The sequence below is a fragment of the Eptatretus burgeri genome, chromosome 3 (assembly GCF_056783735.1).
Source record: "Eptatretus burgeri isolate ZD-2024b chromosome 3, Ebu_testis_v1, whole genome shotgun sequence".
Lineage (NCBI taxonomy): Eukaryota > Metazoa > Chordata > Myxini > Myxiniformes > Myxinidae > Eptatretus > Eptatretus burgeri.
The window spans coordinates 77,411,394-77,438,160 of NC_140963.1; the positions used below are offsets into that span (position 1 = coordinate 77,411,394).

Here is a 26,767-nt window from a genome sequence, read left to right on the forward strand (position 1 = left end):
TGTGGACGTGTGTCAACGATTGCCTAACGTGCCTACAACACGTTACTCATAGGTTAGAAATAAGTTTCGGGTACGCTAAACATTACCTTGACGTGTTTCGACTTATGAGTTACTTACAAGTAACGTGTGTCGACGTGTGTCAATCGCGTAACGTGCCTACAACTTATGGCCAAGCGTATGCGGAACGTGTGATTCATACGCTGGCATAGTCAAAAAATTTCAAGCATGGAAAATTTGTCTAACACCTCGGCGTACTACGAAAAAAAAAGCCAGTGTACTACGACGTATGCCAGCGTGCTCTTAACGTATACAAAACTTACCCATAGTGTATTCGACGTGTGCCAGCGTTTTAGCCAAATTTTGCATACGTCAGGCATACGCTGGCTAAATCGTCAAGGTGTGACAGGGCCTTTAAGAGATTATAGAAGTTCAAATATTTTATTCTGAAAACGAGAGGAAAAATGGCAATAAAAATAAATAATCAATGCTCCACACACTTTACAAAGCATCAGTACTACTGAAGCAGTCTCTTGGCAAGGGCTAGGCCAGGCGGCTTGGTGGCCTGGCTTTGCGGTACGGTTTGTATTTGCCTTTAGAGCAGTTACGCCACGAATTTTTAATTTGTTCAGGATACTGGTGATAACTCGCCTCCTCTTTGCGAAAGACTACGTGGGACCGTTAACCTCCATCAGACGTGTCCTTTCGGCTTGACTTCCATCCCCCAGATGGACAACACTAATGTCTCACCCTGCTTGTGGAAGTTCATAACTGGGTCAGGATTCAAACCTAGGCGAAACAGCTCTGATGCAAGTACTCATACCTTTTAGGCTATCATCTGAGCCCACATTTATCATAAGTGAATAACCATAAACATTATCATATAAATATTCTGGTCAAGGCAAAAATAAAGGGCTTATTGGAAAATAAAAAATAATTTTGTTCTTAAACTTTATCACTGTCGTTTGGTGGTATTCGCACCTCATTGGATACTTGCAGAGGAAAAAATGTGTTGTCGTGCAGCTTCTCTGCTCTCGTGCAGGCATGTTTGAAGGCCAATTTTGGTTGGACTTCTCTCCCACCTGTCGTAGGCCAGCAGTTCTCTGGGTTCCAATGTTTAATCTCATTGTCGTTATGGCAATCTCCTCCAGAACCATATTCCCGCTTTGATGGCACATGGTTATTACGATCTGGATCATCTACACACTCTGAGGCAAAAGGAAAGATGAGTTATAAAGAAGTTATTACTGCACTTATCGTTCACTTGGTAAGGTGGCATTTCCAATTTGTAAAACAAGAAAAAGAGCAATCAGAGATTGCAGACCCTTGCCAGGACTTGTTTTGGGTGGTGTTTGTGTATTGGTGTGTTTTGTAATTAACAGACATAACTATAACTGCCATTTTATAACTGCTGGCAGTGTTGACCGGGTACCAAGACGTCCCGCTTTCATTGGATACTTGACCCTGACTCATGACATTTATTATTATTCAACTGAATTCAGAATGGGATTAAAATAACTTCAAATAAAATGGAAGACCAAATATGTAGTCCTGCTTTGGAGTCAGCAGAAGGAACCTGAACAAGCAAAAAGCAAAGATGAAGTCATCAGAAGGAATCTGGATTGGATTTGGGTTTCAGCTGCTACTCCTCTCCCCTCAAACCTGTAAAGGTACAGTGAAGTGACCCTAATTCAAAAATAAAAAAATAAAAAAGAACAGATAAAATAATTCAATAATTCTGGCTACCAGACCATGCATCCGATCAGGTTGAAATTTAAAACATATATTCCACATCACTACGACATCATAATTGTGAAGTCTCACGTTGATTGATGAAACTGTTCAAGAGAAATAATTAAAGATTTTTTCTCAATCCAATATGGCTGCCAGACCATGAGACATCAATTACTTGTGAATACCCTGGTATCACCAAGGCTTGAAGAACATTTGTGCAAGTAAAGTTTCCCCTCGATCTGTCCAGCCGTTCTGGAGATGATTTTTATGTTTTAGGCTAAATGCAATATGGCTGCCAAAACATGTGACCTATGATGTCATGTGTGAACATTTTGTTCCTCATGGATAAGTGGTCATACGTGTAAAGTTTTGCCTCGATCTGTTCAGCCGTTTCAGTGAAGAAGATTTTTGAAGCTTATATATATATATATATATATATATATATATATATATATATATATATATATATATATATATATATATATAAATATATATATATATATATATATAAATATATATATAAATATATATATATATTGTTGCGGATTCGCGCCCGCCGGCGTGTGAGCGGCCACGTAACTCGAATCGCGGCACGTCGCCCACTGGACGGACAATCCCGTCGTGACCCTCTCGGACTAACGCCGGGAACTAGTCACGGGTGGGCCTTTCGGCCTCACCACGATCGTGCCAATCGGCCCCCCGCGTGGGATAGGGTTGCTCGCCAAATTCGACCTACCTAAGTACCCACACGGAGGGTAGACCGGGCGATCGCACCTCGCCGCAGGTCGACTTCGGACACGGGCCACTTTAAGCGACCCGTTCCGTACTATCGGGATAACCGAGCGGTGTTATCGTCAACCTCGACGGTTCTATTAATTATTGGGCGTATTTAGCCCACGACCAACCCTTTACGTGAAGTAAGATGGAGATTCAATTAAAGAAAAGACGAAGCGAAACGGGAAAAACAGTTCAACATAAAGCACATTTATTCCGCGGCAAACGGAAAGCACACATATACAATTACCACAATTATGCACCAAAAGCAAATGTAACAAAAGAAGAAACAACAATTACGCACCAAAAGCAATTGCAACAAAAGAAACACAATGCAGATCTACTACTGACTACCGAGCACACGGCAACACTTATACAGTTTTACTTCACAGACGGCGCCGACAACACATATACTCCAAAGCAAAAGAAAAAGGGGCCACCCTCATCGACAAGGGGGCAGACGGGCCTGGGGCCGAGACCGCGTCGAGCCTACCCGTCTGGTGATGAGCCGCAAAATGGCGGCGGCGCCCCGACTCCGCGGGCCTCGCTGGCACTGCCTGGAATGGGGTGGGAACGGGGCCCCCTTCTCACACTATCTCAGCGCGGGGGGAAACAGGGAGGGGTTGTTGATGCTCGGGGGAAAGAGGATATCTGGATGGCTTGGGTCCCGCGACGAGCGACTCCACTGCGACCTCGATCGCGTTACCGGCCTCCCCTCTCCGCAGCTCCCCGACTCTGACACGAGCGCCGACCTCCACAAGCTTCTTGGCTTCTCCAGCCTCTCCGGACCCGTCAGACACTCTCTCGACTGATTTCGCCGCCGCCACAACTCTCCAACTCTTTCCTCTTCTCAACTCTCAACTCTTCCCAACTGCCTTCGCCGCCGCCACACCTCTCCAACTCTCCCACTCTCCACTCTTCTCAACTCCGTCCAACTGCCTTCGCCGCCGCCACAACTCTCCAACTCTCCCACTCTCCACTCTTCTCAACTCCGTCCAACTGCCTGATTCGCTCCGCGCTCGGCGCTTTATAGTGCGACAGGAGAAACCATATGCAGATTTTTGGATCAGGAACGGCTCGGGGACGGAGCCACGCTCCCCATTGGACAGAGGAAAAGTGGGCGTGAATCATTCTTGATCCGCGAATCTGCATATAGCGATTATACTCCGACGCGCCTGGAGGCGGGGCCAAATCGCCCCACGCTCGCTGATAGGACGGAACAGAAGTGGGCGTGAATCATTCTTGATCCGATTTCTCGGAAAGGCTGGTGTTTTTGCACCCGCTGCTCGGTGCGCGCCCTGTACGAGTCCAGGATCGGTGCCCACAAGCGGCGCGGGAATGGCGGTGATGCGATGGTTGCGAGAGTGAGATGTGACGGTAAAGGTCGTGGCTGTTGGCGTTGTTGTTGTTGTGAAGCGGCGTTGCGGTTGGTGGTTGTTGTGTGATGGCTGTTGAGACGTGGTTGGTGGTGGTGGTTGTGGTGGTAGTAATGGCGGCTGGTCCAAAATAAAGATAGTAAAAGAAAAACGGCTATCTAAAAGGGTCGCAGCCCGAATGAATGACATTTATTCCCTCTAAACAACGGGTTTGGGCTAACTACACATATACTTACAGAGATATCTCACCTACGGGACCTGAATGGTGGTTTGCGAATTTCGTCAACCACAACAATATATACATATATACAGTGGGGAGAACAAGTATTTTATACACTGCTGATTTTGCAGGTTTTCCCACTTACAAAGCACCGAGAGGTCTGTAATTTTTATCATAGGTACACTTCAACTGTGAAAGACGGAATCTAAAACAAAAATCCTGAAAATCACATTGTATGATTTTTAAATAATTAATTTGCATTTTATTGCATGAAATAAGTATTTGATACATCAGAAAAACAGAACTTAATATTTGGTACAGAAACCTTTGTTTGCAATTACAGAGATCAGAGTTTCCTGCAGTTCTTAACCAGGTTTGCACATACTAGAGCAGGGATTTTGGCCCACTCCTCCATACAGATCTTCTCCAGATCCTTCAGGTTTCGGGGCTGTCGCTGAGCAACACAGACTTTCAGCTCCCTCCAAAGATTTTCTAATGGGTTCAGGTCTGGAGACTGGCTAGGCCACTCCAGGACCTTGAGATTTTTTTTTTATTTTTTTTTGTATACCTTGGTCGAGGCTCGTATGAGAGCAAACACACAACTCACAGCAAGGAGGCATGAGACAAGAGGGGCGGGAGTGGAAGGGACAAAACAGTGGGGAACAGACACATTAGGTGAACTGTGGAAGGGAGAGGGATGGGGATGGGACGGGGAACATGGCGAAGAGAAGATGGACATTTCAGGGACTTTCAGGAAGGAAAGCAGGAGAAATGAAGGAAGTGGGCTTGGGTGGATTATCGGGGGTAGAAAAGATCGAGGATTTGGATGGGGGAAGATAAGAGGTGGTGGTGAACAGCTGTTTTGAAAGCCTGGAGGGAAGAATGGGAAAGAATAGAGTGAGGAAGTTTATTCCAAAGGCGGGAAAAAAGAGGAATGAAAGAGTGAAGATGAGCAGTGATTCGTGATTTTGGTAGTTTTACCAGAAGGGGGTTGTTGGCGGACCTTGAGCGCCCTGTGGAAATGTGGTGGGGACAAATCGCAGAGAGAGCAGGGGGGGCAGAGAGCAGAGCAGGAGATGCTTCTTACGGAGCCACTCCTTAGTTTCTCTGGCTGTGTGTTTCGGGTCGTTGTCATGCTGGAAGACCCAGCCACGCCCCATCTTCAATGCTCTTGTTGAGGGAAGGAGGTTGTTGGCCAAGATCTCGCGATACATGGCCCCATCCATCCTCCCCTCAATATGCTGCAGTCGTCCTGTCCCCTTCGCAGAAAAGCATCCCCAAAGAATGATGTTTCCACCTCCATGCTTCACGGTTGGGATGGTGTTCTTGGGGTTGCACTCATCCTTCTTCTTCCTCCAAACACGGCGAGTGGAGTTTAAACCAAAAAGCTCTATCTTGGTCTCATCAGACCACATGACCTTCTCCCATTCCTCCTCTGGATCATCCAGATGATCATTGGCAAACTTCAGACGGGCCTGGACATGCGCTGGCTTGAGCAGAGGGACCTTGCGTGCGCTGCAGGATTTTAATCCATGACGGCGAAGTGTGTTACTTTTGGTTTTCTTTGATACTGTGGTCCCAGCTCTCTTCAGGTCATTGACCAGGTCCTGCCGTGTCGTTCTGGGCTGATCCCTCACCTTTCTCATGATCATTGAGGCTCCACGAGGTAAGATCTTGCATGGAGCCCCAGACCGAGGGAGATTGACTTATCTTGAACTTCTTCCATTTTCTCATAATTGCGCCAACAGTTGTTGCCTTCTCACCAAGCTGCTTGCCTATTGTCCTGTAGCCCATCCCAGCCTTGTGCAAGTCTACAATTTTGTCCCTGATGTCCTTAGCTGTCTGCTCTTGCCCATTGTGGAGAGGTTGGAGTCTGATTGATTGAGTGTGGACAGCTGTCTTTTATGCAGATAACAAGTTCAAACAGGTGCAGTTAACACAGGTAATGAGTGGAGAATGGGAGGGCTTCTTTAAGACGAAACTAACAGGTCTGTGAGAGCCGGAATTCTTACTGGTTGGTAGGTGATCAAATACTTATTTCATGCAATAAAATGCAAATTAATTATTTAAAAATCATACAATGTGATTTTCAGGATTTTTGTTTTAGATTCTGTCTTTCACAGTTGAAGTGTACTTATGATAAAAATTACAGACCTCTACGTTCTTTGTAAGTGGGAGAACCTGCAAAATCGGCAGTGTATCAAATACTTGTTCTCCCCACTGTATATACACACACACATGTAGCTGCCAAACCACATGACCGATGTCATCAATTTTTTTTTTCTGTGGACCAATTTATCCTGAGATGACCCTCAAAAATTCATACTGATCAGATGTAGCATTCTATGTATGCAATGATGATGTCATGAAGAAGGAACCTGTGACGTCAAAAAAAAAATCACTATCCCCATGAGGAGTACTTGCAATGTACAAAGTTTAAATATTTTCCAACATGGCTGCCACACCATGTGCCCCATGATGCCATAATTATCATTAAAACATTTTAAACGAGTTGTCTCCCCATGGTGAAACTTTTGGCTCGATCCGACAAGCGGTTGCCGAGAAAAACACTCGTGTTCTGTGCAGACAAACAAATGAAAAATCACTCAGAGCGACGCTTGGCAAAACAAAACAAAGTAGAACGGCACCTGGTGCAGCACATACCTCCGCCAGGTTGAACAGTTTACATGTTGTATCCCACTGATGGGCTGGATCTGAACCAAAATCGAATCTGCTTATCGTTGTCACCGAACCAACTCGTCCACCAAGTTTTGTCGTAACTCGTCCACAACTTTTTGAGATATCATGACATAATATATATATATATATATATATATATATATATATATATATATATATATATATATATATATATATATATATATATAGTTATGGATTCAGCGGTGGCGGGGGCTTCTGATGAGTGTGTCAATCACTGTCCGTAACCAGTTTGGGTTTTCGCACCCTGCTCTCGACAGCCAAATGTTACAGATTCGGCGCCACTCTAACCACCGCCGTCTCCGGGGTTATAACGCCGGCTGGTTTGGCACAGGCCTTGGGTCACGCGTCTCGAATTGCGATACCAACGTACCCCTGGACCTTACCAGTTGGGGAAATAGACCCTGGTTACAGACTGGTTTTGTCAGATACCGAGCGAATTCTGCCAGTCTGTAACCATTTTGATTTTTATATCCAAATCGAGCGGATCATTCCTCGGAATTATTAATTTCCTCGCACGAATTAATTCAAAGTGGCAACTTCATAAGAATCAGCCAGATTTATTGGGGACACATCGGGGAAACACGACACAAGCAAAGCATTCACTACAATGTTATAATTAATCTATTACCCGTTCTTAACTAGGGAGCTACGGGTTTCGAAGGGAACTCTCACAAGATAAACCTTAAACAACATGCAGACAAGACACAGCGTACTTGGTGATGTTTCATGGACGCGAGGAATGTGTCAAAAGCACGAATGTGGCTCGTGACAAGCCGATGTCCACGGATTCAATCACCCAAGCTCGAGCACGCCGCGTGGCAAAATGGTGGTGCCGTACTCTTTCTTCTCAAGGCACCACTTGCGCACGCCCTCCTCAGCGCGTTCTGACCCCGCGCAATGTCGATGGCACAAGACCGTCAGATCGATGGTGGGTCTCAGCTGGTTTCTCATAAGGTCCAGCATTCAAGTCCAGGCCTGGCCTGTTCACCAGACCAGGCCAAATCGAGGCGTTGGGCTCCGCAGGCTGGGTCCATGGGATTCCAAGACGTCGTCGAGCAGTGAGGTGAGTAGGGACAGTCAGAGGCTCCGTCACTAGACTCCGGATGAACCTGTCTGTGCTCCTCACGAGAGCCGATCGCGCCCCACCTCGGCACTCAGTTTCACCACTGCCGATCGCAGACTCGTCGCGCTCCGGTTCAGCTTCTCTCCCGGCAGATTCAACACTGCCTTTCCTTCGCTCGCTCGCCTTGAAGCCCACTGCAGTTTTACTTCTTCAGTTTCACTTCTCCTTCTCGGCCTTTGCTCGCCTCAAAGCCGACTGCTGACTCGCACACAGCCAGCCCTATTCAGCCAATCGCGCCACACCGGCGCTCAGTTTCACCACCGTCTTCCCTGCACTCTTGCAGTCTTTTCCTTCACTTGCTCGCCTCAAAACCGACTGCTCCTCCCTTCAGTTTCACTTTCTTCTCTAGGCCACTCCCCCTCTCAGCGCTGGGCGGGGACTATTGTCCGGAGAGAGGAAGGAAGAAGAACCTCTCGGTCCACCACCAATGTACCAACGATGAACAGCCTCTTACACCTCCCGACACATGTAGCGTCCATTTACCGAACAACCTGGCTAAACATGCATTTAATGGGGGATCTGGGCTAATCCTATATTTAGTTACACACTAAGGGCTATTTCACCGGGCATAGTGGCGTACACCCGTAATCCGGCTACTCGGAGGCTTGGGTTGGAGGATCGCTTGACGACGGGAGCTCTGCGCCGGGCCGCGCTATGAGAGGAGGTCGGGCAGCCCGGAATCATGGCGAAACCCAATCCTTATCGCCATGTCGTAAGAGGCGACCAGGGTTGCGTCAGGAAGGGCATCCGGCGTAAAACCTGTGCCAAATCAGTATGCGGATCATAACGGATGATCCGCTGTGGCGACCCCTGACGGGTGCAGCCGAATGACGAACAACTAAGGGCTATTTCCGCAACAATATATATATAATGTAAAATATATGGGTTTTTGGCTTGGCCCAAAATTTCTCATTTTTAGAAATTAGGCCTAAGTTGAGCTTTTGACCTTAAAAATATTTGGTGGTTGAATTATTTGACCTGATATGCAAATCCGGTTCAAATTTCAAGTCAATCAGAAGAAAATCGAGGATTTTAGAAATTCCACACAAATTGTTGACCTTTTGGCATATGTTAACCTCAAAAATAATTGGCCGTTGAAATTTGAACAGGATTATCATAGCTCACTGAATTCAAGTCAATCAGATTAAAATTGACAATTTTACAAATTTCGGCCCATGTGGACCTCAAAAATTGTTGGTGGTTGAATTCATTGACCTAATATGCAAATTCAAATGAAAATTGACAATTTTAGAAATTCGAAAAAGTTGTTGCCTATAATGACCTTTCAACCTCAAAAATAAGATTCTATCAGACCACTAACTCCACCATTTGGTGAAATTTTGTCAAGATCGGTTTAAAATTGTGACCTTTAGGCAATTGAAGGTGAGTGGACAGACAAACAAACAAACAAAAGCGATCAACATACTCGTCAAAAGAATTTTTTTTGGGCCAAGTGACAGACAAACAGACCCAAATGCAATACCCTCTCCTCTGGTGAGGGTAACAAGTTCAAAGATATAAGTGTGCACAGGCCTACCATCAAACTCCCCCTCCATCTTGATGCTATTCGGCCTCCACATATGTTCCTCACTGTTGCAGTGCTCAGTGCCAACCGTTTCCGCACCATCGTAAGAATCCTCAAACTTGTTCAGGTCAGCCGTGCCTGGAAAGACACTGCAATGTCTGTAACCCGTATTGCAGAGGAATGAATACACAGAAAAGCACCAAAAACATTTTTCTCTCTTTCCTGAAAATGCCATTTTCATCACGGATGATCCAGAAACACGATATGCTGAAATAAGCACATCAGCACAATACGAAACATGGGCACCAAACACTGTGCAGGTCTACAAGACAATCTACACGTCCCCTTTTTCAGCATGGTTAATGCGCAAAGGCAGAAGCGTATGCAACAGTCCTCTTTTACAAATGCCTACCCATAGGATTAGCCGAGAGCAGGCTTCCTGGGACCAACGGTCAGTGGAACAACACAGTTTGTACCCACCATCACCGCCACCAGCTGACAGTTGCTGCGCCTCATGATCACCGAGCATGGTGTTGAGGCCGCGGAACTGCCTCGCTGACGCGATGAGCTCCCGGCTTAGGCCCGTCAGCATGCACACGATGGCGTCGAGTAAAGACGAGAGCAGGGGAGAAGCCAAAAAAATCTTCCCGGCATCGTCCCCATCGCAAAACGTTGATCCCGCCCACTTAGCGGCGCGACGGAGAAGGCGGGCGAGCATGGCATAGGAGCCAAAGGGCAGGCGTGTACGTGCGTGGGTCAGCAGCTCCGCACGGATCCCCATGTCCTCAGCACAAGCCACAAGCATCTCGAGCGTCTCAATGCCCAACTCGCGCTGCAGTGCTCCGGTGAGCTCCGTGGTGGCTCCGTGTGCCACCAGCCAAGCCGAAAAATCCACAGGATGATGCCGCTGAGTTTTTGCCGCCATTGGTGCTGTTAAGCCCACAAATGTGAGGTAACCTGAGGGTGAGAAAATGCTGGGTAACGAACGTGGTTCATATCCTAACACACTGCTAAAGGGGAGAACGATATATGTATTACTCCATCATGGAGATAACATATGTTAGTTTATAAACAATCATTCAACAAACGTTCAAATAGGACAAGGTCACCGTGCCGTGTTTAAACGCTTTACCTGAAGAGTCATTCCACCTCATATCACCGGAGGCCTCCCAGTTAACCCCTTCAGATTTACTTTAAACTTTCATAAAATAGTTCCCAGGTATCAAAATGAAGCTGCGTAAAATTTTAGGTCCATAGATGCGGTCAACTCCAAGATATTGAGGGAACAAAATGTGGTTGTGGCCCTATTTTTATGGTCGTTGCGAGCATCACAAAATGAACGGCTACTTTTAATCTCCCACAACTTTTTAAGTATTAATGCTAGAGCCTTGAAATTTTCAGATTATTCTTCTATTACCGCTCTGTAAGAAAAACATAAAACTGAGTATACCTCTTAATTTTTATGACCTGATCAGTTGAAATCCAGAAAAAAAAGGTTGGTTTTGTATGAAGACCCAACTTTGAGACCCCATATATTTTTATTGACCCATTCCAGAAGCTTGAAATTTTTTCATGTAGTAACTGTATGGTAGTAGTATTCAAATACATGTTTACTTTTCTTAATCAGTCATATATAATACAGTCATGATCCCTCAAAAATTGAAAATTTTCATTTTTCCCAGAAATTCAGGTGAGGCTTGCAAATATATGACAAGGTATACCACTTCAAATTGTTCACCATTGGAAAGAGCATATTCAAGTTGACAAAAGTCTCAAATATCAGTGGTATAATGTTTCTATCAATATTTTTAAAATATTTGAATATATGATGTTCTGCCAGTGCTGTGCACGTTGTGTGCTATTTTATGAACAGTCCTTTTACATGTAGTATATATATGTGTAGTGCATGTATATACAATGTACCGACATATCATCTGCTATTAGGATACCATGAACACAATACTTTGAAATTTGAATTTGTAATTCTTTGTTTCTCATTTGTAAATAGCAAGAGCTTAACTCATCTGGCTGGGGCTAAAAATAGAACTCAGGAATAGTGGCTGATCTGCTGATGTCAGCAGTGTATATAGTTACATTCAAGGGAGGACATTTGTTGGGTTCCTTTGGTCCATGTGATGAAAGTTATTGATGCTCCCCTAAGGTCAACTGGGAGGCAGTACAAGCTCGCACCTGACTTGGAAAAGCAGATCAAGGACCTATTCAAATAATTTACGTGAAATGTTTTATTACATTGTTGTTGCAGTATGTGATATATTTTTGTATTATTAACTTGAATCATAGAATTAATCATTCATGATTACCATGGTGCCCACACCATGCACACACTTCATGTATTCATGATTGTGTTAACAACAGTTTTTAAAAAAATGGAAAATATATTAAAAAAATATATACCACTTTGATATTTGACACTTTTGTAAACTAGAATATGCTCTTTCCAATGGTGAACAATTTGAAGTGGTATACCTTGTCATATATTTGTAATCCTCACCTGAAAATGAAAATTTCAATTTTTGAGGGATCATGACTGTATTATATATGACTGATTAAGAAAAGTAAACATGTATTTGAATACTACTACCATACAGTTATTACATGAAAAAATTTCAAGCTTCTGGGATGTGTCAATAAAAATATATGGGGTCTCAAAGTTGGATCTTCATACAAAACCAACATTTTTTTTTCTGGATTTCAACTGATCAAGTCATAAAATTTAATAGAGGTATACTCAGTTTTATGTTTGTTTCTTACAGATCAGTTATAGAAGAATAATCTCTGAAGATTTCAAGGCTCTAGCATTAATATTAAAAAAGTTGTGGGAGTTTAAAAGTAGCCGTTCATTTTGTGATGCTCGCAACGACTATAAAAATAGGGCCACGACCACATTTTCAACCCTCAATATCTCGGAGTTGACCACATCTATGGACCTAAAATTTTACGCAGCTTCATTTTGATACCTGGGAACTATTTTATGAAAGTTTAATGTAAATCTGAGGGGGTCAACTGGGAACATTTTCTTAAATTTGGTGATTTCAGATGGAATGACTGAATATAACATGTGGGTTGGTCATTTTAATCTTCTCATCTGACCTAATAACTCAGGGTAACTCGGTTCAATTCCCATCTCTTGTGTATTTGTCCATTGTCGGTCTTTGTAATCCTTGGAAATTATGTCCTTATAATTATACGAAAATATGTGTCTGTCTGTCTGTTTGACCATGATACTGTTACGGCTGTGGAAATTCGCAAACCACTATTCAGGTCCCGTAGGTGAGATAACTCTAAAGCCCCAAACCCGTTGTTTAGAGGGGTGTTATGTGATTCATTCGGGCTGCGATGCTTTGAGTTAGGCGTTTTTCTGTTCTATCTTTATTTTGAATCAACTGCCATAACCATCAAACCACCACCGATAAACCCTCCACCACCCTCACCTCTCTCCTTCTACGGCCATTCCCGCATCACCTGTGAACACTGAGCATCGGGCTGTCTTGGGCTCGTTCAAGCGATGCGCACCGAGCCGCGAGTGCAAATAGCGGCCTTTCCGAGGGAAAATTCGGATCAAGAATGCTACACGCCCACTTCTGATCCGTTGAATCAGCAAGCACGGAGCGGCTTGGGCCCGCCTCCAGGCACGTCCGTGTGAAATCGAAATATGCAAATTCTAGGATCAGGGGAGGTTCACACCCACTTTTCCTCCGTCCAATGGGCGAGTGTGGCTCCGCCCCCGAGCTCATCCTGATCCAGAAATTTGCATGTGGGTTCTCCTGTCGGCCTATAAAAGGCCGAGCGCAAGGCGAATCGTTGCAGAGTCAGTTTGGAAGAGCAGAGTGTGGCAGCGGTGGAATGTGGCAGAGAGTTTTGACAGAGTCAGTTTTGGTGGCAGAGAGTGGAGTCGGGAGACGAAGGCGTCGAGTTGGGTTCTGCAGTCGGCTGAGGAGAGTTGTGGCAAGAGGCCAAGGAGCTCGGGTCCGAGGCGAGAAGGATGGCGGTCGGCGACGAGGTCGCGGCGGGAGATCGCTCGTCGCGGGACCCAAGCCAGCCATTCTCCCTCCCCCAGAGCATCAACAATTCCCCCTTTTCCCCCGCGCTGAGATAGTGCAACAAGGGGGCCCCATTCCCACCCCACTCCAAACGTCGTGCCAACGAAACCCGCGAAGGAGCACGGAGTCGGGGCACAGCCACGCGGACGTCTGCGGCTCGTCCGCCAACGCGCCACGAGGACGCGGGAAGGACCCACCTGGTCTCGCGGACCTGACCGCTCCTTCAGGTCCCGCGCACACATTGGCCTACAGGCCAGTCTGCCCCCTTGTCTATGAGGGTGGCATCTTTCCTTTGCTTTTGAGTAAATATGTGTCAGCGCCGTGTCTTGTAAAGTAGAACTGTGTAAGTGTTGCCGTGTGTATGCGTATTTGGTTGTAACTCTGCGTCGTTGTTTCTTTTGTTTTCCTGATATAGGTGCATTTTTACTGTTTGGCTGTATCTGTGTGCTCTCCGTGTGTCGTGTCATAAATGTGCATTGTGTGAACTGTTTTCCCGTTTCGCTTCGTCTTTTCTTTATTGACTCTCCATCCTGCTTCACGTAAAGGGTTCGTAGTGGGTTTAATACGCCCGATAATTAATCGGAACCGTCGAGGCCGACGATAACACCGCTCGGTTATCCCGATAACACGGAACGGACCGCTTAAGCAGTTCGTGTCCAGAGTCTGCCTGCGGCGAGGTACGATCGCCCGGTCGACCATCTGCGCAGGTACTTAGGTAGATCGAATTTAGCGAGCAACCCTATCCTGCGCGGGTGGGCAATTGGCACGGTCGTGGTGGGGTTAAACCCCCACCCGTGACTTGCTCCCGGCGTTGTTCCGAGAGGGTCACGACAGAATTGTTCGTTCCGGTGGGCGAGGCGGCTGCCATTCGAGTCGGGCGGCCGATCGCACGCCGGCGGGCACGAATTCGCAACAATACATTCAGTCATAACTTATCCAATCTCAATTAAACTTGATAGGAGGACTAAGGTTTACATGATGGAGGTTATAGTGACTTCATTTGCCCCTCTACCAAAGGGGGTTTTCCACCTCGGGCAAAATCCGTGTTGAGGTGTATCGATAGCTTATCGTGGTGTTTTTCCAAGGCTGCTACTAATCTTACTAAAATTCACCGTCTGTCTGTCTGTTTCCAGGTACCGCAAAAATGGCTGAACTGATTGCAACCATTTTTGGGGTGTGTAATTCTGGGACCTCTTGGAGTAAAATAGGCATAAATATCATAACATGACGCCCTTGACGGCTCCCGTAGGGAGCGGGTGCTTCGAGTAAAAGAAATAACAATAATAATAATAATAATATTGTTACGGCCAGGGGTCAGCCGCCAACCAACCGCTCTGAACGGAGCCGCAAGTCGAGTCGGCTCGACCGATCGCCCGGAATATAGATCGCCGCCCGGATAACTCCGAGCGACGGGTCCTTGTACAAGAACCGAAATACACCAATGGGCAGATCACGTGGGGTAGGGTCGTTTGCCAATCTTCAATGTACCTAAATACCCACGTGATCCAACTACCGGGGTATTCCACCCTCGCCGGAACTCGTATGGAGCAAGCCGCCGAGGCGAGCTTGTCCGTGCGCGATTCCGAGCGGCGTAATCGCCGAGAACCGTCGGTCCAAATGTCCCCCTATTACGGCAAACCAACGGCTTTCTAACTCCGAACACAAGAAATGTTCAGTCAATGAGGGAATGGACGAAACGAGCAGGTTTACATTCACACAAGGACATTTATTATAATGAAACACATATGCAATTAAATAAGGCAAAACACGTATGCAATTATACAAGCAACAAAAGAACTGCAACCGTCTATAAGTAATTATTAATGTACAGTCATTTACACAGTTTTACTTACGGAACTCGGCGCCACAACATTCATTCGAAAGAAAAGTAGGAAAAAGACCCCATCAAAGGCAATGGGGTCAGACTGGACCTCTTGGGTCTTTATGGCGTGGGACTTGGTAGACCGAACGAGTCCCACGAGACCGTTGCAGGTTACCTGCACCCTCGTGGTGTCTGGCTTTGGCAACCCGCGACGTCCCGTCCCCACAGCAGCTCGCGTAGCCGCGGTCGAGCTCGGGCCTTCCGTGTGGCAGGCGAGCTCTCTCCACACGAACGCGCTTGGGCGACCCGCGATGCTCCTTCCCCACGGCAGCCAGCATAGCCGTGGTCGAGCTCGGGCCTTCCGTGTGGCAGGCGAGCTCTCTCCAGCTCTCTCCACACGAACGCGCTTGGGCGACCCGCGATGCTCCTTCCCCACGGCAGCTAGCGTAGCCGCGGTCGGGCTCGGGTCTTCTGTGTGGCAGGCGAGCTCTCTCCGGCTCTCTCCACACGAACGCGCGGTTTGCGCAACACAGCAGGCAAGGCTGCGCCTCCAGCTCGTGTCTCCTTCGCGACGCCCGGACTTCCACACAGCTCCTTGGCTTCTGGCTTCCTCCCGACTCCCACAACTGCCGAAGCAAAAAGTTTACTCCTCCCACGGGACTCAGCACACGAACTCTGCCACGGGACTCCCACGAACTCAGCTCTACCACCGGACTCTTTTTGAACAAAGAAAAGATGTCCTCTTTATCCTTTGCATCCCCTCCCCCGCACCTGGCGTGACTCATGCCCTCGTGATCCACCCCCCGCTCAACCACGGGTGGGAGTTGTTGACGTCACCGCAGGGTTCTTCTTCCTCTTCGCAGAAGAGGGGGAGGGACGTCTCCAATGTTCACTCCCTAACTATTAAATCGATCTGCAGCGCATCTCATCGATTTCAAAACATTTAAACAATGGAAGGTGAGCGATCTAGGGAACATGTACTTATCGACATAGCTGACTAAGGGAACCTGTATGTTGTGTGCAATTGAATTCCAAATTCGTAACAATATTTTACAAAACTAAAACGGCACTCGCTGGAGCGCATCCCTCCGCCAGGCTTAACAGTTTCCATTTTGTATCCCACCGATAGGCCGGATCTGGATCCGGACCTCAACCAAAATCTAATTGGCTTGATATTGTTACCTACCCAACTCATCCACATAGTTTTGTCATAACTCCTCCACAACTTCTTGAGATATCATACTTTATATTGTGTTTGGTCCGATTTCTTAATGGTGAAGAATCACCAAGATAATTCTCGTATCCGGATTCAGATCCAGATTTTCACCAAAATCGAATCAATTCGTCCTTGTCCCACACCCAACCTGTCCACCAAGTTTCGTCCAAACCGTCCACCATGATTTGAGATATCATATTCACCGACAAACAGATAGGAGTGAAAACACAACCTCCGTACAATTTCGGTAGTGGTCTGATGAGGTAGTAATAACAATAACAACAATAATAGTGAGGATAACACCCTAACCCCCCCCCCCCCCCGGTCGAGTATAAAACATCATTTTGGCGCTTCATGGTGTAAAAAAAGTATAACTAAGGTAAAGGGACTGAAAACGCACAACCTCTACCCCACCCCTGCCCCCATTTCCTGTTACCCCCCCAGCCCCCATTTCCTTAACCTCCCACTCCCCTGCCCACATTTCCTGTTACCCCGCCCCCATTTCGTGTTGCCCCCCATTCCCTGTTGCCCCCACCCCCATTCCCTGTTGCCCCCCGCCCCCATTCCCTGTTGCCCCCCGCTCCCATTCCCTGTTGCCCCCCGCTCCCATTCCCTGTTGCCCCCCGCTCCCATTCCCTGTTGCCCCCCGCTCCCATTCCCTGTTGTTCCCCCGCCCCCATTCCCTGTTGTTCCCCCGCCCCCATTCCCTGTTGTTCCCCCGCCCCCATTCCCTGTTGTTCCCCCGCCCCCATTCCCTGTTGTTCCCCCGCCCCCATTCCCTGTTGTCCCCCCGCCCCCATTCCCTGTTGTCCCCCGCCCCCATTCCCTGTTGTCCCCCGCCCCCATTCCCTGTTGTCCCCCGCCCCCATTCCCTGTTGTCCCCCGCCCCCATTCCCTGTTGTCCCCCGCCCCCATTCCCTGTTGTCCCCCGCCCCCATTCCCTGTTGTTCCCCGCCCCCATTCCCTGTTGTCCCCCGCCCCCATTCCCTGTTGTCCCCCCGCCCCCATTCCCTGTTGCCCCCCCGCCCCCATTTCCTGTTGCCCCCTGCCACTCACGGAGAACGTGCGTTTCTCGTATTTAATTACTTCTCCCATGAACCTGGAATTAATGTTAAAAAATAAACTATAATAATGATTACGTGCACAGTGCAGTAAAATCAATCGGACACTGGAACAAAGATGGTGTGAGGGAGGAGGGTGTTGTACCTGTGAATGTTTGTTTAAGGTGAGGGCTGGCACAAAGATTGCTCCCGATGGTAATTATAAGGGAATAAGGGGCAGGAGTCATCCATTGTTATTATCGATAAGGAAGGTTACCTGTGGGTGCAGGAGATGAGGGCTTCCCTGTAAATGTCGGAGAGTTCCGATGCCGAATGGTTCGGAGGTACAGGCCTGAGAGAGAGATCGAGTGAGGCGCGAGCCCAGTTCAGTGTCCCTCGTGACACGCACGCGCCACCATGACGTACTCTCGGTGACGTAACTGTAAGGTAAGTGCCGCGAGACCAGATGGGCAGGTCGTACCCGCTGGCGGTGGAGCGGGCAGGCCGGCTCGGCTCGGCACGAGGAGTTCGATCGTGGGTTCGGATGGTCAATACGTCCGTCTCACCTCATCTCAAGCTTCCTCTCAAATACAAATTTTTGTTAAACATTCAAAACACATTTTATAGACATTAACGTTCCTCTCGACATGTTTTATAGAGTGGTTTTCTTTCAAAATAAAAAAAAGACATTTTACTTCCGGTCGTTGTCATTCGATTAAAATTCCTTTTTCACTTTTAACCATTTTTACAATTCGATGTTCTTTCTTATTCACGTTTTCATTAAATTATTTCACAGCGAGACGCTCGCTAGAAAATGCACTTCTGACGTGAAACGTCATCCATCTATGACGTCATCTATCTCGATCATGCTGTCAGTTCAAGCCGTTTCAAACCTGCGGCGTATTCCGTGAGCAAGCGGCTTGCTATCGCTTTCCAAGCCAGCCGTTCCGTATCAACCGCTTGGCAAACTAAGCAAGCGATTAAGAGCCGTGCGACCGTGTGAAGAAACATGGCCGCCGTAGTGGAATTTCAAACGATCGGTTGTTAATTCGTCAATTCTACCGTCACAAAGGACGATATTAAAACGTGCGGGTCATACTTTTATCGTTACCTGTACTTTTCATCTGAACGACCTCTCGGACAGCATTTGTTCGAGTCCCACAGGAGCATTGTTGGAGTGCTTGCTTGAGCGCTTTGAATCGAGCAAGCTGCTTGGCAAGCGGTAATGAAGCTCCTTGAGGTGCATCCCGGGTTTTATTGCCCCCCCGCCCCCATTCTCTGTTGCCCCACGCCCCATGAACACATCCCGGGTTTTATTCCAACAATTGTTTGTGTTCCGACGCGGTTATTTTTATCGCCTTTCAAAATGTCAACCATTAGATAGGTAGGTACAGGTAATCCCTTCACACGTAACAGGATCGTGTAAATTCACATTGCCAAATAATGAAAATGCTTAAAATGGTCAGGAAGTCAAGGTGCTGCCGCTTTACCCCTCCATGAACCATAAATGTGATTCTCAACAAGCTCGAATGAGCTGATCCTCGTCCTCTTAATGATGACATCATAAAAACGAATATGACGTCATTGTGATGTATCAGGTTTGCGATAAATTATCTGTGCTACTGTCCGGCTTGATTCCTACAAAAACAAAATTCAAACAGCTTGCCAAGTTTCGGAGATAATGTTATCGGCGATTTCCATTAGTGCGATATTATGACGTCAACTTTTTTTCTTGGAAGAATTTCCAAAATCGGAGATGGTTACTGCCTGCACGTGGGCTTTCTGCATATACATGGCAAGTTTCACGAAGATCCGATGAAAACTCTGGGTTGTGAAACAAAAAGTCAAAAAATAGGAATGACATCATAAAAATTGATATGACGTCATAGTGATGTATCATGTGCGGTAATTCATCTCTGCTAATGCCCTGTTCGATTCCCGCAAACAGAATTCAAAAAGCTTGTCTAGTTTGAGGTAATTTTTTAGGCGATTTCCATTAGCGGAGATATTTTGACGTCATAACTTTTCTTGGAGGAATTTTCAAAATCGGAGATGGTTACTGTCTGTGCAGAGTATTTTTACATATATATGCCAAGTTTCAGGAAGTTTCGATGAAAACTGTAGGCTGTGAAACAAAAGTCCACACGAAGAAGATGAAGAACAGCATAAGACTTAGAGATCCTCCACGAGGAATCTAAAAACCAAAACTGCACATGACAGACGAAAACACCTGTGGAAGGCCCTCAACGGTGTTGTCTTTAAGATGTCATGGAATAATGTTAACAATCCCCAAGTGTTCTCCAACAACCCATTTGCAAAAAAAACTCGTTTAAAAAAAAAAGGTCCATCTTTACAAGAAGACCAAAATAATAAGTTCACGTTTGGAAGAAATAAACTTACCAGCGTTTGTTTGACTTACAAATAATTACTTGCACCTATTATACAAGTTTTAAACTCGTGGGAGGATTTAAAAGCAAAAGCTTTGCCCCCCCTTACCTGTCCGGTCTCAAATGCAACTCTTCTCCAAGAATCTTGTTTTAATAAAAGCAAAATTACTTTTGATCATATTGACAAAATATTCAAGTAACTTCAACCACTCCACCAAGTGGGACAATTTAAAAATAAATAATACATAATCGAAGCTCATACGTACAAGAAGTTGAGCAGGATGGAAGGGACCAAAATGCAAGGTGGAAGTCGAAGTGAGAGTGAGATCAAGGGGAGGTTAAGGACCAGGGATGAAACAAAAAAGGAACAAAGCAACCGAGAGGTGAGGAGGGAGAAAGAAAAAGGGGGAGTATTTGAGGTATAATTGGGTTAATATGGAGTAAATATCCCCAACAGTACTAATAAATCACAACTCCATTTACTGTTCGTTTAAACCTTGGAGAACGCATGAGGATATGCCTTCATGAATGAGATCCAAGATATGCGAGGGTATCCATGAAAACAGCTCCATTCCAACGTTACCAATTTGATTTTGAATGACAAGAACAAGTAGTTTGGACACGAAGCATCTCAAGCAAACAGCATCACGGAGGAACAAAATGAACTTTATTTCTTTCCAAAACATGGCAGAACAACCAACCAGCACGGCTCGAAGAGTACAGTCGGCAAGGTTAACGATAACGACGCAACTGCAGCGTGTTGCGACGACGCCAGGCCGCATGCCGCGAGCCCCCGATGGTCTGGTGGTAGCCGTGACCCTTCCCCAGGCCGCGACTCTTGCGTCCCGCGGACGTGAGGCCACGCATCTCACGGTGCTTGTGAACCGGTTTAGTTATCCATTGGGTATCAGGGTTTCGACGGATGGCCTTGTGGAATGGGTCGATGAGGATCACTTCAAAATACTTGTAAGTAGCGTCTTCACAAATCCAATAAGAATTAAGAACACGGAGAGCACCCAGGTGACGACCAGCACGTCCCTGCAAGCACGGCACACGGGAAGTGGAATATCACAACCACAAGCACCACAACCAGTCAAGACATCACAACTCCCTCAATGACGTAAGCAAGTACGTGAACAAATGTACAAACCTCTGCTACAGCCTGCAGGTTTCGTGCAAACTTCATCTGGTTCACACCTTGATGGACTGGCTTTCCGTACGTAGCACCCTTGGGCACAGGCTTCTTCCGTCCTCCACGGCGAACACGCACCCGGTAAATAACATAGCCTATTGGGCACACACAAACCAAATTGAGGGGTTGGGGTTGAGGGCAAAAAATACACAAATTTAACAATAGTACGATAGACGGAAAAGGACAATATTAAGCAAATCACCGCGGTGATCTTCATTAACCCTCTGGAGCCCACAAAATGTTCTGGGTGAACAAAAAAAAATCAAACAAAATTGCATGCGGTCACGGATGACCCCTGGGGCTCTAGAGGGTTAAACAAAGTGATGGTTTAGACACAAAAAGCCTGAAATATGTTCATGTGAACAATATTCATTCGAGTTTGGATTCAATTAATCATTATATTAATAATTCTGGTCATCAATAAGCATGCCCCCAAATCTATAAACATTAAATCACCACGACAATCCCTTGCACCAGCCAATGTTGTATCCTGTTCCTTTTATCCGACACTGGTGAACATCCATTCTCAAGGTACATCACCATGATGTCACATCACAGCATGACATCACATTTTTAAGTGTCATCAAAACGCGAACCTTGAAGATATCTCACCCGGAAACCAATCGTCCCGGATGGGTCACGAGGCAAGATCCCGCCATACCTTGCTTGGCTTTGTAGCCGAGCCGTCGGGCCTTGTCGGGCCGCAAGGGCCGAGGGGCACGATGTAGGGCCGAGAGCTGCCTGAATTGCCAGCAACGAACTCTGAGAAGGAACCGCATCATGTCAGACTGCTTCTTCCGCCATAGCTCTTGCATGTATCTGTAAGCGCCCATCGCGCCGTGGCTGCAACAAGACAGAACACAGGGATGAGGCACGGAACAAAATGGAGGGTTCGAGTACACCTTCAAAGCACATCTCCACGAGGCTGGCCCGGAAGGGAGGCTCCAATCGGAGAAGATCGCAGGTTCAAATCCCGTCCACCTTGTTGATTTTTAGATCCTCGTGGAGGATCTGTCTTACTCACGTCGTTGTTCTTCATCTTCTTGTGGACTTTTTTGTTTCACAGCCTACAGTTTTCATTGAAACTTCCTGAAACTTGGCATATATATGTAAAAATACCCTGCGCAGACAGTAACCATCTCCGATTTTGAAAATTCCTCCTAGAAAAAAAAGTTATGACGTCAAAATAGATCCGCTAATGGAAATCGCCTATACCATTATCTCCGAAACTAGGCAAGCTGTTTGAATTTCGTTTGCAGGAATCAAGCTGGGCATTAGCACAGATAATTTATCGCAAACCTGATACATCACAATGACGTCATATTCGTTTTTATGACGTCATCGTTAAGAGGACGAGGATCTCAGCTCATTTGAGCTTGTTCTCATTGTGGTTCCCTAAAAAAGGTACATTGACGTCTCCTGATGTCCTTCTACGTGCGATTCGCGTAGGAGCTCCACCAGTATCATCATTCCGACAATAAAAACAATTTTCTCTTCGTTCAACATTCCAACCCAACGAAGCTATTGGCAGGAATCAGATCATGGCAAATGGACAGCCAGCTTAACGTACTCCTCGATGCAGCACCACCAGGCGACATCACAAAGGAATTGTTGGTCGTCGTCAAATCCGATTGTGACAACGACCGTAACAAGGCCGAGGCGTCGCGGAACCGCGTAAACCACCGACGAGAGCACGTCATGGTTAATTATATAAACCTCCTTATTACATGAACCTCTTCATTCCACGAGCACCAAACATAAACGTTATGGATAACTATCGCCGTGTGTTGATGGCTCTGGGATCGTGGCCATGATCAAACAGGCCGAGCTCGGGCCCGTTAAAAACGCGTCAATGGCTCCGGGATCGTAACCGATTTCAAAACACGCTCCGCGCCAAAACCCAAACAACACGAAACCCACAAACACAGAAAATACTCACGAACCGAACAAGGCGAGCCGGTACTTTATGTGGAGCGAGATTACCCCGATTCGATGCGGATTGTTCAAATTAAAAATGAACCCACAACACTCACTTTGGAGGCAACCGGAAAAGGAGAGACTTATAACGACGTCACATCCGGTGAACTCGTGTAAATGATCGGTGCTTCACTGAAAATGACCATAAAATATTTTAATTTATTATTTTCATTACATCGTCATTCGGGGGAGGAAGAGGTTTCATGAAAAATAAAAAACGCACGAAAAAATGAATACACCGACATTGAAACCGCGTTAATGACACCGCCATGATCGCCATAGACACCGCCATGATCTCAAGTTAAAATCAGTAAATATTTTGGAAATGCAGAGCGTGTTTGAATGTTGGTTTGAGGTCTGTATTCACTGTAATGTCCTTTATTTTATTTTGCATCGCCCTCTATGGGTAATTGAACTGTGCTTCGGGTTCCAGTTTGGGCTGCAGTGTTTCATTGACTGGAACCCAAACTGGAAGTTTCCTTCATTAACGTTGATATCTTATTTCCTGGCTACAATATTCAAAACCTCGATATTACTGTGTAATGGATGCTTAAAAAGGGTGGTTGCGCTTCTTGCACTCCCTGTTGGTTTGGACCCTTGTATGATATGTGCTGCTGTGGCACATGTTGTTATGGTCAACATTACAGTGAAGAGGTAATGCTACAGGCCGTGGTGAGGATGTAGTGAGTGCTGCAGATGGTGGTAATGGTGTAGCGAGTGCAGGCAGTGATGAGGGGGTAGCAAGGGTATGCAGTGGTGAGGAGATAGTGATGGCAGGCGGTGGTGAGGGGTGGTGTGGGAAGGCAGTGGTGAGGGGGTAGTGAGGGTAGGCAGTGGTGAGGAGGTAGAGAGGGTAGGCAGTGGTGAGGAGGTAGAGAGGGTAGGCAGTGGTGAGGAGGTAGAGAGGGTAGGCAGTGGTGAGGAAGGGAGCGGTGAGATGTAGTAAGGGCATGCAGTGGGTGAGGGGTTGCAAGTGTAGGCAGTGTTGAGAGGGTAGTGAGGGCAGACAGTGGGTGAGGGGTAGTGAGGGTAGGCAGTGGTGAGGAGGTAGTGAGGGCACACAGTGGGGGAGGGGGTAGCAAGTGCAGCCAGTAGTGAGTGGGCAGTGAGGGTAGGCAGTGGTGAGGGGAAGTGAGGGTCGGCAGTGGTGAGGAGGACGTGAGGGCAGGCATTGATTAGGGGGGAGTGAGGGGAAGCAGTAGTGAGGCAGAGAATGGTGAGGGAAGAGTAAGGGCATGCAGTGGGTGAGGGGTTGCAAGTGCAGGCAGTGGTGAGGAGGTAGTGAGGACACGCAGTGCATAATGAGGTAGTGAGTGGAAGCAGTGGTGAGGGGGTAGCAAAGCAGGGAGTGGTGATGAGACAGTGAGGACACGCAGTGGGTGAGGTGATTGCAAGTACACAGTTTTTCGCTGTTTTTCTGATCTGATTTTACATTTGCGGCCCTCTGTTTTGCGTATTCACGGTTTTTCTGATCTGATTTTACATTTGCGGCCCTGTGTTTCACGTATTCATGGTTTTTCTGACCTGCTTCTACATTTGCGGCCCTCTGTTTCACGTATTCACGGTTTTTATGACCTGCTTCTACATTTGCGGTCCTGTGTTTCACGTATTCACAGTTTTTCTGACCTGCTTCTACATTTGCGGTCCTGTGTTTCACGTATTCACGGTTTTTCTGACCTGCTTCTACATTTGCGGCCCTGTGTTTCACGTATTCATGGTTTTTCTGACCTGCTTCTACATTTGCGGCCCTGTGTTTCACGTATTCATGGTTTTTCTGACCTGCTTCTACATTTGCAGCCCTGTGTTTCACGTATTCACGGTTTTTCTGACCTGCTTCTACATTTGCGGTCCTGTGTTTCACGTATTCATGGTTTTTCTGACCTGCTTCTACATTTGCAGCCCTGTGTTTCAAGTATTCACAGTTTTTCTGACCTGCTTCTACATTTGCGGTCCTGTGTTTCACGTATTCACGGTTTTTCTGACCTGCTTCTACATTTGCAGCCCTGTGTTTCACGTATTCATGGTTTTTCTGACCTGCTTCTACATTTGCGGTCCTGTGTTTCACGTATTCATGGTTTTTCTGACCTGCTTCTACATTTGCAGCCCTGTGTTTCATGTATTCATGGTTTTTCTGACCTGCTTCTACATTTGCAGCCCTGTGTTTCACGTATTCATGGTTTTTCTGACCTGCTTCTACATTTGCAGCCCTGTGTTTCATGTATTCATGGTTTTTCTGACCTGCTTCTACATTTGCGGCCCAGTGTTTCACGTATTCATGGTTTTTCTGACCTGCTTCTACATTTGCAGCCCTGTGTTTCAAGTATTCACAGTTTTTCTGACCTGATTCTACATTTGCGGTCCTGTGTTTCACGTATTCATGGTTTTTCTGACCTGCTTCTACATTTGCGGTCCTGTGTTTCACGTATTCATGGTTTTTCTGACCTGATTCTACATTTGCAGTCCTGTGCTTCACGCCATGAAGTCAAGTCTGGTCTAAAAGAAAATAGAAAAATTACTTGATAATAAAAATGGTACATTTTTTTTTCAATTCTCTTTATTTCTTAAAATACAACGTTTTGTCAAAAAACGGTGCTTTGAGATTAACTGATTTTACTTTTTCTTAAATGGGGATTCTGAATTGTAAGACAAAGGTGTGCATGTGTGCGTATTAAGCTTTTGTTTATCATGATAAAATGTATTTCAATTGTCACTCATTTTTTGGCCTCAAATGGTTAGAGTCATGTTTAAAAATGTATGGGGTGTTAAAAAATGTATGGGGTGTTAAAAAATGTGCAAATGTAAAAAAAAAAATCTGGTGATCATGTCATGGCAGACATTGTTGCAGGGCTCCAGTACCTCAAAATTTGGCACAAAACCACTGGTCGTGTTCAATCAGGTGAATGTGAGGGTACTCCAAACTTCCTCTTCACCATATGCACTTTCCAGGTAAATAAACATCTCGGTAAATGTTGTATCATAAGCAGGACTCCAATTTAGGCTGCCAGGACCACAGGAAATCTATTCTCACGGCACTTAGCACAACAACTCTCAACAACAACAACTCCATTTTTGCTTCTGAATACAGGACTGAAACAATCTTCCCCAGAATGCTCTGCGCGCATGTGCAGAAATCCCGAGCAATGAAGTCCAACAGGGTGGCTGAACGTACACCATGCGTGCCAGATAAGGATTGTAACATTAAATGGCTCACAAAGCCGCTGAAAGAAGCTGAAAATACTTGGAAATGTTCCTGAGATAAAGGGGTATGCCTCTGTACAACAAAATATTTAGAGAACTTTCTGAACTCGCCCAAAAGTTGATATCTTGCAGTCCGTACTGCAAAAACTCCCAACGATGTGGGCCCGTGTAAGGCCTGTGGACAGGTGCATTCTACCTGACCTCTCCAATCATTCCTGCCAGTGAGTGGACTGTGAACCTTGCGGAATTACCTCGTGCGAACATGGCAGGTTTGGTGATTTATTTAATGGAGTCTGCAATCGGAAAGCCAATGCTGTCATTACTAACATTCAGATAGACCTCCTGCAGGGAGACACCATATCTGATTTAGTTGCTTCTTTACACCGATGGGAAGGTTGTATCTG

The 26,767-nt window shown here is 46.3% G+C and overlaps 2 protein-coding genes across 3 annotated transcripts in view; both read right to left on the minus strand.

Annotated features, from left to right (window-relative positions):
* Positions 1–18,334, minus strand: part of LOC147030236 (uncharacterized) — a 21,911-nt gene extending 3,577 nt beyond the window's left edge. The window contains exons 1-4 of the mRNA XM_085874072.1: positions 17,887–18,334; positions 9,951–10,427; positions 9,483–9,608; positions 979–1,205 (exon numbers count right to left, since the gene is read on the minus strand). Of these exons, the coding sequence (XP_085730198.1) occupies positions 979–1,205; positions 9,483–9,608; positions 9,951–10,395 (798 nt within the window). The 5' untranslated portion in view covers positions 10,396–10,427; positions 17,887–18,334. The remainder of the gene's footprint in view (positions 1–978; positions 1,206–9,482; positions 9,609–9,950; positions 10,428–17,886) is intronic.
* A 2,307-nt stretch (positions 18,335–20,641) lies between these two features.
* Positions 20,642–23,292, minus strand: RPL15 (ribosomal protein L15). 2 transcript variants are annotated; one of them, XM_085874093.1, is made up of 4 exons: positions 23,222–23,292; positions 21,850–22,031; positions 21,147–21,283; positions 20,642–21,034 (listed from the first exon to the last, which is right to left on the minus strand). In XM_085874093.1, exons 2-4 carry the CDS (start codon positions 22,019–22,021, stop codon positions 20,729–20,731), a joined length of 615 nt encoding a protein of 204 aa, XP_085730219.1. In that variant the 5' UTR covers positions 22,022–22,031; positions 23,222–23,292; the 3' UTR covers positions 20,642–20,728. The 2 variants fall into 2 exon arrangements, with proteins under 2 accessions (XP_085730219.1, XP_085730218.1); XM_085874092.1 differs by having other exon boundaries at positions 23,132–23,262.
* Positions 23,293–26,767: the final 3,475 nt, after the last annotated feature.